The sequence below is a fragment of the Lagenorhynchus albirostris genome, chromosome 7 (assembly GCF_949774975.1).
Source record: "Lagenorhynchus albirostris chromosome 7, mLagAlb1.1, whole genome shotgun sequence".
Taxonomy (NCBI): Eukaryota; Metazoa; Chordata; class Mammalia; order Artiodactyla; family Delphinidae; genus Lagenorhynchus; species Lagenorhynchus albirostris.
The window spans coordinates 83943559-83957752 of record NC_083101.1 but is presented as its reverse complement, the minus strand read 5'-3'; the positions used below and the strand labels follow the sequence as shown (position 1 = coordinate 83957752).

Below are 14194 nucleotides of genomic sequence, written 5' to 3'. Positions count from 1 at the left end.
TTAATGAACATGATAAACTTTCATATTATTTTTTAGTTAATAAATATTTCTTCAAATATAAGAAATTGAGATTGAGTAATTAAAGGAAGGAATGTGGGGTGTACTACATATGTGGAAATGTGAATTGTGAAAAACTTTAAGTACCACACAGGAACAGTATTTGATAGTTTATATAAATTTTCAAAATCTAAGAATGTAAACATTAACTGTTTAGGTAATTCTATTTGAGCTTACATTTGTAGCTTTTTAATGAACTTCATTTTTTAACGTTAAAGGTGTCTAATCATCAAACATGTTACAGTTTATGTTTAACAAAACTTGCATAGTTACTTACCTGATAGAAAATATCATAAATTGGCTCTTTGTCATTTTTGATGCAATATTGTGTACATAGCAAAGGAAGTAAGAGTTTCCACTTCTTAATGTGGGGAAAAAGCAGAATTTTTTTATAAGACATAGCAAAATTCAAAAGAGAAAGTAGTCTAGGCTATTAATAGAATTTCTAAAGTATTTTCTTGTTAGGTGATCACTTTTTAAAAAAGTAAGAGGTTTTTAATTATATTTAAAAGCAATGCTTTGAAGTAAGTGATTTTAGAAAATTTTAAAGTAATTACAATTAGTTTATTATCCTTGATATAGATTTACCTATGGTATATATCACAGAGTTCACTGTTACGATTGCATTTCTAAAGTATTTAATTATTAAAGTAGAAGTTTAGTCTATACAAAATATCAAAATGGATTATTCAGAAACTTCCTTTAAAAAGGTTTAAAAGTCTAAGTCTGGGACTTGATTAAACATCGCTAAGTGAAAACAGTGATCTAATTGCTTCTTCTCATTCCATTTAAAATTGCCAACAGACTTCAAAAATAGGGGAAAAATCTGTACTGAATCTGAAAACTAGATAAAAGGAGCATTCTCATGGAATAAACATAGGGTGTGCAACAAACATGTTGGAGAAAAGAAAGGTTAAGGAAGAGGTTAAGGAAGAGTGTCAACTCTATTCACCCTTCTATGAAATGCAGTATCTCTGGCTCCAGGTTGAGGGCCACTAGTACCTAATTTGGAGGGAGAGTCAAGGAGCTGTTGGAATTTCTTTCTCTCTCTCAATGTAGGATTATGGAGGTTTAAGTTGTGTTCTAACTGGTAGAAAGCTTGTGAGACTTCACTATATGTGGCAGGTAGTAACACTGGGAGAGAGATAGGGGAGAGAGATAGGATACACCCCAGAGTGTTCTTTGTTCAGTGTCCAGAATAATCACATGGATAGAGAAAGCTGACTTGTAGTGGAGGGAATATATCAAACATGGGGAAAAAAAAGACAGAGATAATATTTTTCTGAGGGCTCCTTTTCTGCATCATTTCAGACTGATGGATCACTGAACTAGAAATGGAGACTTTAAATGACTAAGAAGGCTTCATGAATGGGATGTGAGAGCAGGGTTCTAATAGCAATTGCATAGACACAAGGAAAACACCCTGCTGTCCATCATTTTCTCACTTCATTAAATTGATCACAATTTTCATTATTTTTTTACCATCCTCAGTTAGACTGTAAATTCCACGAAGCTAAGACTGTTGTTTTTACCTTCATTTTATCCTCAGCATGCGTTAGATTGCATGAGTTATAATAAATGTGCATTTAACATTTGTTAATGGATGAATTGAGCTGGCCTCAAGACTTATTCTCTTAAACATTTAATGCCAAAAGATAGTGAAGCAGACTCTGGAGATTTGAAGGAAAAGAGTTCTGACTCAAGATTTCTGAACCCTTATTAGAAGCCACCCGTATGTGAAGGTGACATATTCTTAGATGTGCAAGGGTACAGAAGCATATTGCCCAGGAACACTTCTGAAGTAATTATATGAAATAATACTTCAGCCAGGCCAGTGATGAATTAAGTCAAGAACGCAGAAGACATGGTAGTAGAGTAATTGTATTTAACATTACAAATTGTTAATTATGTAATACTAAATAGTTGCTCTACTATTATTTTGAAATATATCAACTAATTTTTGGTGAAAGATACATAATATACGGCTATAGTAAACTGGGTCTTTTGCAATTTATATTCATAGATTTCTTAAATTATAATATTGTTGTATTTCTAAGATGGTAGTTATAGAAATAGTGGCCCAAATATGTGTTTCAAAATGTAAAAGTAACATCTAGAGCAGAGATCCTTGGACTAGAATCTACTGAACCATAGGAATCCATGGATGGACCTCAGAGACTAAGAACCCTTTGAAATTCTGTATAAAATAATGTATATTCCTTCTTGGAAAAAATTCTTGAAGAGGTCCATCCATCACTGCTGTAGAAAAGTAAGAAAATTTCCAAGATGCACAAAATCCGGAAAATGCTGAATACAAAGCGAGAACAAGCAAATCAGTTTCAGTAATAAGATATCTAAAAGGGTAAAATACCCCCATTAAAAAAAAAGACTCTCAGGTTGGGTTAAAAACAAAATCTAAGTAGCTGATACATCCTGGAAACTCTTAAAACAGCAAGACTGAAAGCTTAAAATAAACAGATTGGCAACTGTGTATCTGTTTTTCTCAGCTCAAGAAAGGTGAGGAAGACATTATTACTACCCCACAAAAATATAAATACAGAACAAAATGTTTAAAGCAAGATATCAAAGATGATTTTATACAAGCTAGATAATAACAAGTGTGCCAAGCACTAGAACAAAGGTAGATAAAGCTATAATTATTTGGATAATATGGAGAAATTGATAGAAACACAGCATTAGTGGGTGATTTTAATATACCTCTAAGTTCTTGGCAAGTTAAATAGAGGAGATCCAGTCAATCTAAGTGGATGCTGAAGATAGCTCATGTTAATACATTTGGAAATATGATTGAGATGGACAATATTTTAGGGAAATATAAATAACTAAAATTGACTTAAATAGTAGCAAACCCGCAACTGAATATGCAATCAAGTTGCCTTCAGTGAAGACACCAAGCAACGATGACTTTATAGATTAGTTCTCTCAACTTTCAAGAAATTTTCCTATGCTTTATTTTCCAGAGCATAGAAAAAAAAGAAAAGTTTAGAAGCTAGTATGTTGCTGAAATCAAAACCTGGTAAGAATAACCTGAAACAACTTACAGATCATTGTCACTCATGAAAATAAATATAAAAATCTAAAATACTAGAATATTGAGCGGCATTTTCAGGTATAGGACACTTTGACAAAGTAAGGATTATTTTAGAAAGTAAGTTTATTGTAATATTAAGACTTTAATTAAAATTTATCAGTAGGTCAAAGCAAGAAAACCAATGATTATCTTATAAATGCTGTGAAGAGTTTTGATAAAAATCATTATTAATTCCAGACAACATTTCTTAAGGAATATTTTCCATGCTAGCTGAGTATTATCTAACTCAGATCAGCAACCAACATCACAAATAGTTATGAAGTGTTAGAGGAAGCCTTTCTCAACCATTATTAGTTAACATTGTTTTGAAAACTCTGGCCAAATCTGTGAGACAGGGAAAGGAAAGGTATTAATCATTAAAAGAGTGAGATAAAATTATATCATTCTCTGCAGAGGATGTTATTGCTCATGTGGAAAATCCAAGCAAATCAATTATAAAATGTATCTTAGACCAGATAAAAGTTCAGTGAAGTCCTGTTTACAAGATAGATGAATAAAATTCACTAGTTTTCTTTTGTGTGCGTACGTGCGCGCATGTGTGTATGTATATGTATGTATCAACAAAAAACAGTAACAGAAAACACAAAGGGAAAGATCACATTTATAGGAGCAATAGGACGAACAAAATAAACCCCTTGAAATATACTTTCCAAAACCTTATGGAAAGTGCTGACTTGTACCTTTTAATTGTTATATCATACAGATACAGTATAATTTATCTAACTAGTTTCCTATTGATAGCCATTTAAGTTTTTTCCTATGTTTTTGTCTTCACTATAAATGAGCCAAGGACATTTTGAAAACTAACAACAAGGATGATTTATATTCCCTGATTTTAATTGTGAGATTAAGTTATAATAATTGATATATATTGGTGATGGTACAAGAATAGATCATTGGAATAGAAAAGAAGGTCTCAGACACCCTAAGCTATATGACCTTTCACATCTGGAGTATGAAACCAAAGGAAAAATACCTATAAAGGAAGATATTTGACAGGTTTGCCTAAAAATTAAAAACATATTTTCTCTTTGATACTGAACTGCATTTTCCCTTCTCCCTATCCAAGGAGTTGTCTTTCTTATTTGCAATAGGCTTTTCTGAATTCAGTGCCTTCTTTTTTCCTAACAGTTCTTTTACCAAATGTCAGTTTTTCCTATGTTTATCCATGACTAACTGGCATTAGTACATTGACATAAATAGACCCAGTTACTCTATGCAATATAAATACTTACTTTGTGTGGTCTATTTCTGAAAGAATTTAGAGCAATTTCGTAACTCTGTTAGGATAGACTGAGCTGCTGTTACACAGTGACCCAGTACGGTACCACAGTCCCTCAAGCAACAATAGTAATAACAGACGTTTTTATAGCACATACTCTCTCTTTTTTAGAAATAAATTAATTTATTTATTTTTTGGCTGTGCTGGGTCTTTGTTGCTGCGTGCGGGCTACTCCTTGTTGCGGTGCATGGGCTTCTCATTGTGGTAGCTTCTCTTATTGTGGAGCATGGGCTCTAGGCGCATGGGCTCAGTAGTTGTGGCTCACGGGCTTCATTGCTCCATGGCATGTGGGATCTTCCCAGACCAGGGATTGAACCCATGTCCCCTGCACTGGCAGGTGGATTCTTAACTACTGCACCACCAGGGAAGTCCCATATAGCACATACTCTTTGCCTGGCACGTTATATATATTAACTCCTTTAAGTCTCCCAAGAACAGTATGTGTGGGTATTTCCATTTTATAGATGAGGAAACTGAGACACAAATAACTTATGTAACTTGCTCAAGGTCAAGTAGTTAGTAACTCAAGGAGCCAAGATTTGAATTAGGTATTCTGTCTCCAGAGCCTATTTGCTACACTGCCATGAGATAGATTTTTTTTTTTTTCTCTCACATACCCATACAGAAGATGGGTAGGTGATCCTGGACAGTAGGCCTCTGTCCACCAGGTCATCAAAGGAAAAAGATTCTTTTTGTTTTCATCATCTCCTATGGTGGTTTCCTCATGTGCATGTGGAAAATGGTAATGGAAGAAAATGGAGAGGACAATTTTCTTTTTAAAGGATGTGACCTGCAGTTTGTATTTACAACTTTGCCTCACATACTGTTGGCCAAAAATTAGTCATATGGCTGTAACTACTGTGAGGGAGGCTGGAATCTATAACCTCTAGCTAAAACTCAGAGGTTCTGTTACTGAAATGAAGGAGAGGAGAACAGATACTTGGGTGGGAGGAATTTATAATCTTTGCTATGATAAATCACATTGGAAATGGAAGTGTAAAAGAGTTTAAAGAAGGTTACATCAGCAAGATGGAGGGGTAGGAGGTCCCAACACTTGTCTCCCCTGCAAGTGCAGCAAAAACAATAAATAACCAACTACAAACTGATGAAAATATCTCAGGGATAGCTCTGAACTTCAATGAAGAAGCATCAGAAACCATGCAGAACTCAAAACCTGAGGATGGCCACATAGAAAAGTACAGGAAGCATTTTATCTCCATCACCCCATTCCCCAGTCTAGAGCAGCTTGGTACCAGAGGGTTCCCCTCAGTAGAATTTTACCCCATGGAGCAAAGGACAGCAGAAGAATCCCAGTGAGCCTTGCTGCTGTGGATGTTTATAGCCTTTGTTTCCGAGGCTTTGCAAGTCTTCACCAAAGTTGATTTCAGCTGACGGAGCTGCCTGGAGTCCTGCCTCTTGCATTTGTTCCTTGGGGTTGGAGTTCTTGCTGTGGGCTCATATAGCTGCTGCATCTCCCCTCAGCTGGACTCACTACAGTGAGCCCCAGAGCTCCAGACCTCATTTTCATGAGAGATCTGCACATTCTCGCATCTTAGACACCAATGCCACTGCCACAGCAAGTGCACCAGTGCCCAAGGACCCAGGCTTTGTGGTGGTTCCACATGCACCTGATTGTAGGACTCTGGCTGGCTCTGTTACTGCTGTGAGATCCAGCATACCAGATCAGGTGCCAAGGGGGATCCCGTTAGCTAGAACTTCCTCATATAGGCAGAAAAGAGGAGTACAAAAAGACCCTAGCAGCCTTTGCCCCTGAGGATCCCAATAGCCCTAGCCACCACTGCTACCTGAGGACCGCCATAGTATAGGCCACAGAAGACCCCTACAGTCAGTGCTGATGTTGACCTCAACTGATGGAGCTGCATAAAGACGCCACCACTGTGCCTTCCCAGGAAGCAAAGACGCTGCGTGCTACCCAGCTGGTGCTCTTACAGTCACCTTCAGGTGAAAGTCTTTCCCTACCCGAGCCAGTCCAAAAAGGCTGGAAGAGTTGACTGCATCCTCAGATGTGCAGACATCAATACAAAACCTTCAGAAACCTGGAAAAGCAAGGAAACATGACACTGCCAAAGGGACACAGTAACTTTTCGGTAACTGAACTTAAAGAAGTGGAGATCTGTGAGTTATCTGAAAAAGAATTCAAAATAAAGAAGCTCAGATACTTCAAGAGAAGACAGAAGCAATTCAGTGAACTTAGGAAAACAATACATGAACAAAATGAGAAGTTCAATGAAGAGTAAGAAATCATAAAAAGAACCAAATTCTGGACCTGAAGAATACAACGAATAATGCAATAGAGAACTTCAGTATCAGGCTCAATCAAGCAAGAGAAAGAATCTGTGAACTTGAAGACAGATCTCATGATATTATAAGGTCAGAGGAGAAAAAGAAATCAGAAAGAAAAAGTGAAGGAGGCCTATGTGAATAGTGGAACACGATTAAGTGAAACAACATCTGTGTAATGGGAGTCTCAGAAGAAGAAGAAGAGAGAAAGGGACAGAAAACTTATTTATAGACATAGTGGCTGAAAACTTACCAAATCTGGTGAAGATATGGCTATGTAGGTGCACAAGCTCAAAGATCTGCAAATAGATTCATCCCTCAGAGATCTTCACCAAGACATTTTCATCAGGCTCTTAAGGCAAAGGGAGGATTTTGAAAGCAACTAGAGAAAAAACTTGTTACCTATGTGGTAATACTGATAAGCCTATTAGTAGATTTCTCGGCAGAAGCCTTGCAGGCCAGGAGAGAGTGGGATGATATATTCAAATTGCTTGAAGAAAAAAACTGTCAATCAAAAACACTTGACCCGGGACTTCCCTGCTGGTGCAGTGGTTAAGAATCCGCCTGCTAATGCGGGGGACGTGGGTTCAAGCCCTGGTCTGGGAAGGTCCCACATGCCGTGGACCAACTAAGCCCGTGAGCCACAGCTACTGAAGCCCGTGCGCCTAGAGCCCATGCTCTGCAACAAGAGAAGCCACCGCAATGAGAAGCCCGCGCACCGCGATGAAGAGTAGCCCCTGCTTGCTGCAACTAGAGAAAGCCCACGTGCAGCAATGGAGACCCAACACAGCCAAAAAAAAAAAAAAAAACTTTACCCATCAAAGTTGTCCTTCAGAAATGAAAGAGAGATAAAGAGTTCAACAGAAAAACAAAAGCTGAATGCCCACTCTCACCATTTTTACTCAGCATAGTGCTAGATATCCTAATTATAGCAATTAGGCTAGAAAAAAGAAAGAAAATGCATCCCAAGTCAGAAAGGAAGAAATGAAATCATCTCTGTTTGCAGATGACATTATCTTATATATAGAAAACTGTAACATCTCCACCAAAAAACTGTTAGAACTAATAAATGAATTCAGTAAAGGTACAGGACACAAAGTTAATATACAAACCATCAGTTGCGTTTCTCCACACTAATAATGAACTATCTGAAAGAGAAATTAAGAAAGCAATCCCATTTACAATAGCATCAAAAACAATAAAGTACTTACGAATAAGTTTTACCAAGGAATTGAAAGACCTGTTCACTGATCAATAAGACACTGTTAGAAGTTATTGAAGAAGACACACAAAACAATTGAAAGATATCCTGCATTCTTGAGTTGGAAGAATTAATATGAAAATGTTCATGCTGACCAAAGTGATCTTCAGAATCAATGCAATCCCTATCAAAATTCCAGTGTCATTTTTCACAGAAATACAAAAACTATCCTAAAATTTGTATGGAACCACAAAAGACCCCAGATAGCCAAAGCAATCTTGAGAAAGAAGGACAAAGCTGGAGGCATCACACTTCCTGATTTCAAGCTATTATGAAACTATGGTAATCAAAATAGTATGGTACTCAAATAAAGCAGGGCACATAGACCAGTGAAACAGATTAGAGATCCCAGTCATAAACCCAAACATATTATGGTCAACTAGTTTTAGATAAGGGTGTCAAGAACACACAATGGGGAAAGGACAGACTCTAATAAATGGTATTGGGAAAAACTAGGTATCCACAAAAGAATGAAACTGGACCCCTGTCTTACACCATTCACAAAAATTGACTCGAAATGGATAAAAGACTTTACATATAAGGCCTGAAACTATAAAACTCCTAGAAGAAAACTTAAGGGAAAAGATCCTTGACATTGGTCTTAGCAGTGATTTCTCGGGTAAGATAACAAAAGCACAGGCAACAGAAACTAAACGAGTGGGACTACAACAAACTAAAAAGATTCTGCAGAGCAAAGGAGACAATATATTGAAAAGGCAGCCTACAGAATGGGAAAAGATAATTGCAAACCATATATCTAATAAGGGTTTAATATCAAAAAAATACAAAGAACTCACATAGCCGAATGGTACAAAAGAAGATAGTCCAATTAAAAATGGGCAAAGGACTTGAATAGACATTTTCCCAAAGAATTATGTACAAATGGCCAGTAGATGATTAAAAGGTGCCTTACATCAATAATCATCAGGGAAATGCAAACCAAAACCACAAAGAGATATTACCTCGCACTTCTTAGAATGGCTATTATCAAAAAGAGAGAGCACATAGCGAGGATTTGGAAAAAACAGAACCCTTATACACTGTTGGTGGGAACGTAACATGGTACAGCTAATATGGAAAAGGACATGGAGGTTCCTCAAAAAATTAAAAATAGAACTACCATACCAGCAAACCCACTCCTGGGTACATATCCAAAGGAATCAAAATCATTATCTTAAAGAGATATCTGTATACCCATGTTCATTCCAGCATTATTTACAATAGCCAACATTTGTAAACAACCTTAATGTCTTTCCATGAATGAATGGATAAGGAAAAGTGATTCATATATATGATGTACATATATCATATATAAATATTATTCAGCCAATTAAAAAAAGGAAATGCTGCCATTTGCAACAACATGGATACATGGATGAATCTGGTGGGCATTTATGCTAAGTGAAATGTGCAAGGCAGAGGAAGACAAATACTGTATGGCATCACTTACATGTGGAATCGTTGAATAAAAAAAAAAAAAACTATTTCATAGAAACGGAATAGAAAGTTGGATTCCAAGGGCTGGGAGAATGGTAAATGGGGTGATAAGATCAAAGGGTATACATTTTCAGTTTTAAGAAGATTAAGTTCTGAGGATCTAATGTACAACATGGTGACTATAATTAATACGGCATTGAGTTTCTGAGAGTAAATCTTAAGCATTCGCACCACATGCACATGCACACACACGTACACAAAATGTTAACAGTGTTAACCATGTGAGGTGATGGACATATTAATTATCTTCATCTTGATAATCATTTTACCATGATTTACCATTTTACCATATATCATCACATTTTACACTTTCAATATATACAGTTATATTGTCAATTATTCCTCAATAGAGGCAAAAAATAAAAGCAAAGTTTAGAAAAATGTCCTTTAAAAATATTCTCTACTTTGTTTTAATGCACTCATTTGCTTACATGAGTACTGTCAGAGTACTCCTTTACTCTTCTTTCCTTGTGTCCCCCACCTCTATGGTCCTCATGTCCTTTTACATTCTGTTTCCTGGGTTTTTCTCTAATGCATATTCATTCTTTATCCGCATTACTGCTGTATTGGTCCAGACAGTTATTGTCTTTTCCTCTGTTAATTGGTCCCCCTTCATATATATGCTCCCTTTCTCATACCTGCCAGAGCGATCTTTTGAAAAATGTAAATTAAATCACTCTCCTCTTTAAAATCCCCAGTGCTTATCTTCCATCGGATGAAAATCTAAACTAATTGGCCTATCATACCCTTCATTTTCTCATTCTTATTTGCTTCTCCTAGTACTTTCTCAAGCATACAAGTTAAGTCACGATTAACTTATTTTCCAAAGATATAATTTAAATTCTTTATTTTCACATTATTATTTCTTCTTCTTAAAAGCCACACTCACACACTCTTATGTTCACCCAGAAAGCTGCTATATTTTTCTCCAAGATACTGCTTAATTATTACCTGTTTTGTGAAGTGATCACTAATAACCTTGGCCCCAGGCAGTTTGCATTTATTATTCCATTCCCATGGCATTTTTAAGTATATGCCTTCATTAGGTGTATACCTTTTGTATTATAATTACTTTTTGTTCTTTCTCTCTTTAACTTCATAAGCTCCCTGAGGCAGGGACTATATTTACACATCTTTTAAAAAATTCCCAGCACACAACACAGTGCATGGTACATGGCAGTCAGTGAAAGAAATAAATGGGGAGTGAATTGTAAATGGATGAAAAGAGTTATTGAAATTTATCATAAACAGGAAACGAGGTGTTTCATTCAGGCTGTTGCAACGTAAGACATTATTAATTTTTTAGAACTTGACAACATTAGTAAAAAAGCTCATATATTTTTAGAGTGCTTTTCCAAATTTTGAAGTACTTTCACTTCATCTCATAGGTTTTTCAACACCTGGAACAATCTTAGAGACATTTTTTATAAGGAAATTTCATTTACTTTTCCATTGGTGATTGAAATACCAGTGTTTTGTATATATATAACATTCTACTTTTGGATGTGCATGTTATAGAATGCTTACCTCTGACCTACTTATAGCACATTTTGTATCACAGTGGATGACGTAGTAGATGAAAGTGATGACAACGATGATATTGATTTAGAAGCTGAAAATGAAACCGAAAATGAAGATGACCTAGATAAAAATTTTAAGGTTGGTATAAATTTCTTTGTTTAGTCAACTTTATAAATTGTATTCACAGGTGTAGAACAAAGATTGGGTAGATATGTATAGCTAACAGTAGATTAATTTGTTTTGTCCACACCTTTTTATCATGGATGACTATGGACACTAAGCTATTGAAAGGAAAATAATGTTGCTTTGAATACATTAGTCTGAAAAGGGCCTTAAAAAAAGTTATTTTCACTGTCTCTGACAAGGAAGATTTTATCTAACCTTTCTGACTTAGATTTTAAAGTCTAAGGGAATCTAAGGGTGAAGGAAAGTGTTTTTTGAGACTCTTAGGTGGCAACCCGTTTTGCTTTGTTAAGTGGTAGAGGGGACCATTTTAGTATCTGCAGAAAAACATCTTAACTCCTTTATTTTTCAACTGTTTAGCTTAATGCCTTTTGGGGCACAGGGGGTTCATTTGACTCTTGTCTGCTTGGGCCTTTTTGTCTTGAAATGCTACATCAAAATTGGGGTACACTGAGTATTTGACTCTCTCTGGAAATAGAATCTAAGATACTGGAAGGAGATTTCTGTCTTAATAGCAGATGTAGAACCAGTTTTATTATCACCAGATGTGATCACCAAGGCAAGCTTTGGCGAAATTGTCATGGTAGCCAGTCTAGACAACGTGATGGCATGCATCCTGGCCTCAAGAAGCTACAAAGATGAAAAACAGTGCAGGCTCTGGTGTTCAAGGCAAAAAATCTGGGGTAACTGTGTTGGTGGTTCTGGACTTGATATGGTGAAAGAACTGGCAGGATCCAAGTTAGAAGAGTTTATATTCTGCATGTAAAGTGTTCCTTAGATAACAGGTGGTATATTAAAATCAACTGTTTGGATTCTTTGGGAAGTGAGTGTTTAGAGATAGTAAAATTTCCTAGATTAATATTAAGTTTATAATTTAAAGTTTTGTATTTCGATGGAAACCTTTCTTTTATGTATGTTTCCATGTGTATTAAAAACAAAGTATGTTGAGTGTAATTTATTCTTCATGGCTCAGGGTCCTCATTAAAAATATCTGTTGTGGGCTTCCCTGGTGGCGCAGTGGTTGAGAGTCCGCCTGCTCATGCAGGGGACACGGGTTCATGCCCCGGTCCGGGAAGATCCCACATGCCGTGGAGCGGCTGCGCCCGTGAGCCATGGCTGCTGAGCCTGCGCGTCTGGAGCCTGTGCTCCACAACGGGAGAGGGCACAACAGTGAGAGGCCCGCGTACCGCAAAAAAAAAAAAAAAAAAAAAAAAATCTGTTGTGACCACTACAGATGTAAAGATGGAGATTGGCAGGGAAATAGAACTCAGTAGGAATTTATAACAGTGATTCTAATTTTTCTGCTTGAAAATTGTCAGTGTGTATGCATGAATACATATTTAAAAATTTTTTAAAAAGTGTATGGGAATAAGTTTCATATATTATGTATCATGGTCATTTACCCATAAATACATTAGTGTATATTTCCTCTAAGCACAGTGATATAGTAATCTTTCAGTGTCCTAGGGGGAATTGGTTCCAGGACCCACCTCAGATACCAAAATCCACAGATGCTCAAGTTCCTTATATGAAATGACATAGTATTTGCATGTAACCTATACACATCCTCCCATATGTTACATAACCACAATACAATTACCAACTTAATACATTTATAGTGATATATCATTTTTATCTAATCTACCATCCACATTCCATTTTGTCAGCTGATCTAATAATCCCCTTTAAAAGATTTTTCTTTCTTTCTCCAGTATAGGATCTAGCATCAGGTATTGCATTTAATTGTCATGTCTATTAAGTCTCCTTTAATTTAGAACATTTCCACATATTTCTTTGCCTTTTTTGACAGTCACATCTATAAAATATACAGTTATTGGCAGCATTATTCACTGGGGTATTCAAGATTGCTCACATTTTCCCCATTTTACCTTAACACAGCAGTTATAATAATAAAAAATAATAGATTGAATTTATTGAACAGTTAATCCTGTGCTAGTCCACGCACTTTACACATACAGGCATACCTCGTTTTATTGCACTTCCCTTTATTGAGCTTAGCAGATACTGCGTTTTTAACAAATTGGAGAAGGTTTATGGCAACCCTGTGTGGAGCAAGTCTGTTGGTGCCATTTTTCCAACAGCATTGGCTCACTTCATGTCTCTGTGTCACATTGGTAATTCTCACAATATTTCAAACTTTTTCATTATTAATATATTTGTTATGGTGATCTGTGATCAGTGACCTTTGATGTTACTATTGTAATTGTTTAGCAATGAAATATTTTTTAATTAAGGTATTTACATTGTTTTTTTAGACATAATGTATTGAACACTTAATAGACCACAGTATAGTATAAACATAACTTTTGCATGTATTGGGAAACCAAAAATTCGTCTGACTCTCTTTATTGCGACATTTGCTTTATTGTGGTGGCCTGGAACTGAAGCTGAGCTATTTCCGAGGTATGCCTGTAGTAACCATTAAGTCCTGATAGTAATCCTATAAGGTATGTGGTATTATTACCTCTGCTTTACAGGGCTGATAATTAGAAACCAGAGGTACAGAAAGGTTATTGGTGTAGCTGATAAGAGGTGGGACCAAGATGCAGAATAAAGCATTCCAGCGTGAATGTTTGCTTTCTTTACCACTCTGCTCTGCTAAATATTACTTTTTTTCAAGGGCTACAGAATTGTTGGCTCTTTGACACTGCTGAGCTGTGTTATCTTATTTTTCTTCTTTACCACTGTCTGCTTCTTACTCATGTTGTCTGTTACATTTGGACTTCGCTTAGTTTTTCCTTTTTATCTAAATCACATCACTTTTTTCATGCTTTAGGTGAACCTGCTACATTGTAGTGGGTATAATATCTGTGTTCTAATGTGACTGTAGTCATAGAGACTGTTTTTTCCTCACCATAGTGATTCAATTCTCTTTGCCCCAGATTTTTCAGAGTTTGGAGCATTTATAGAAACCTGGAGGTTCTGTTGTAGAAGAGTCGTCTCCAGATTGCCAGGACTT

The 14194-nt window shown here is 36.2% G+C and overlaps 1 protein-coding gene across 3 annotated transcripts in view; it reads left to right on the top strand.

Moving 5' to 3' along the window:
- The window catches only part of AGTPBP1 (ATP/GTP binding carboxypeptidase 1), a 170193-nt gene that overhangs the window by 70760 nt on the left and 85239 nt on the right, over nucleotides 1-14194 (top strand). For all 3 annotated transcript variants that reach the window (XM_060155351.1, XM_060155350.1, XM_060155352.1), the window contains exon 12: nucleotides 11072-11169. In XM_060155351.1, coding sequence (XP_060011334.1) covers nucleotides 11072-11169 — 98 coding nt within the window. The remainder of the gene's footprint in view (nucleotides 1-11071; nucleotides 11170-14194) is intronic.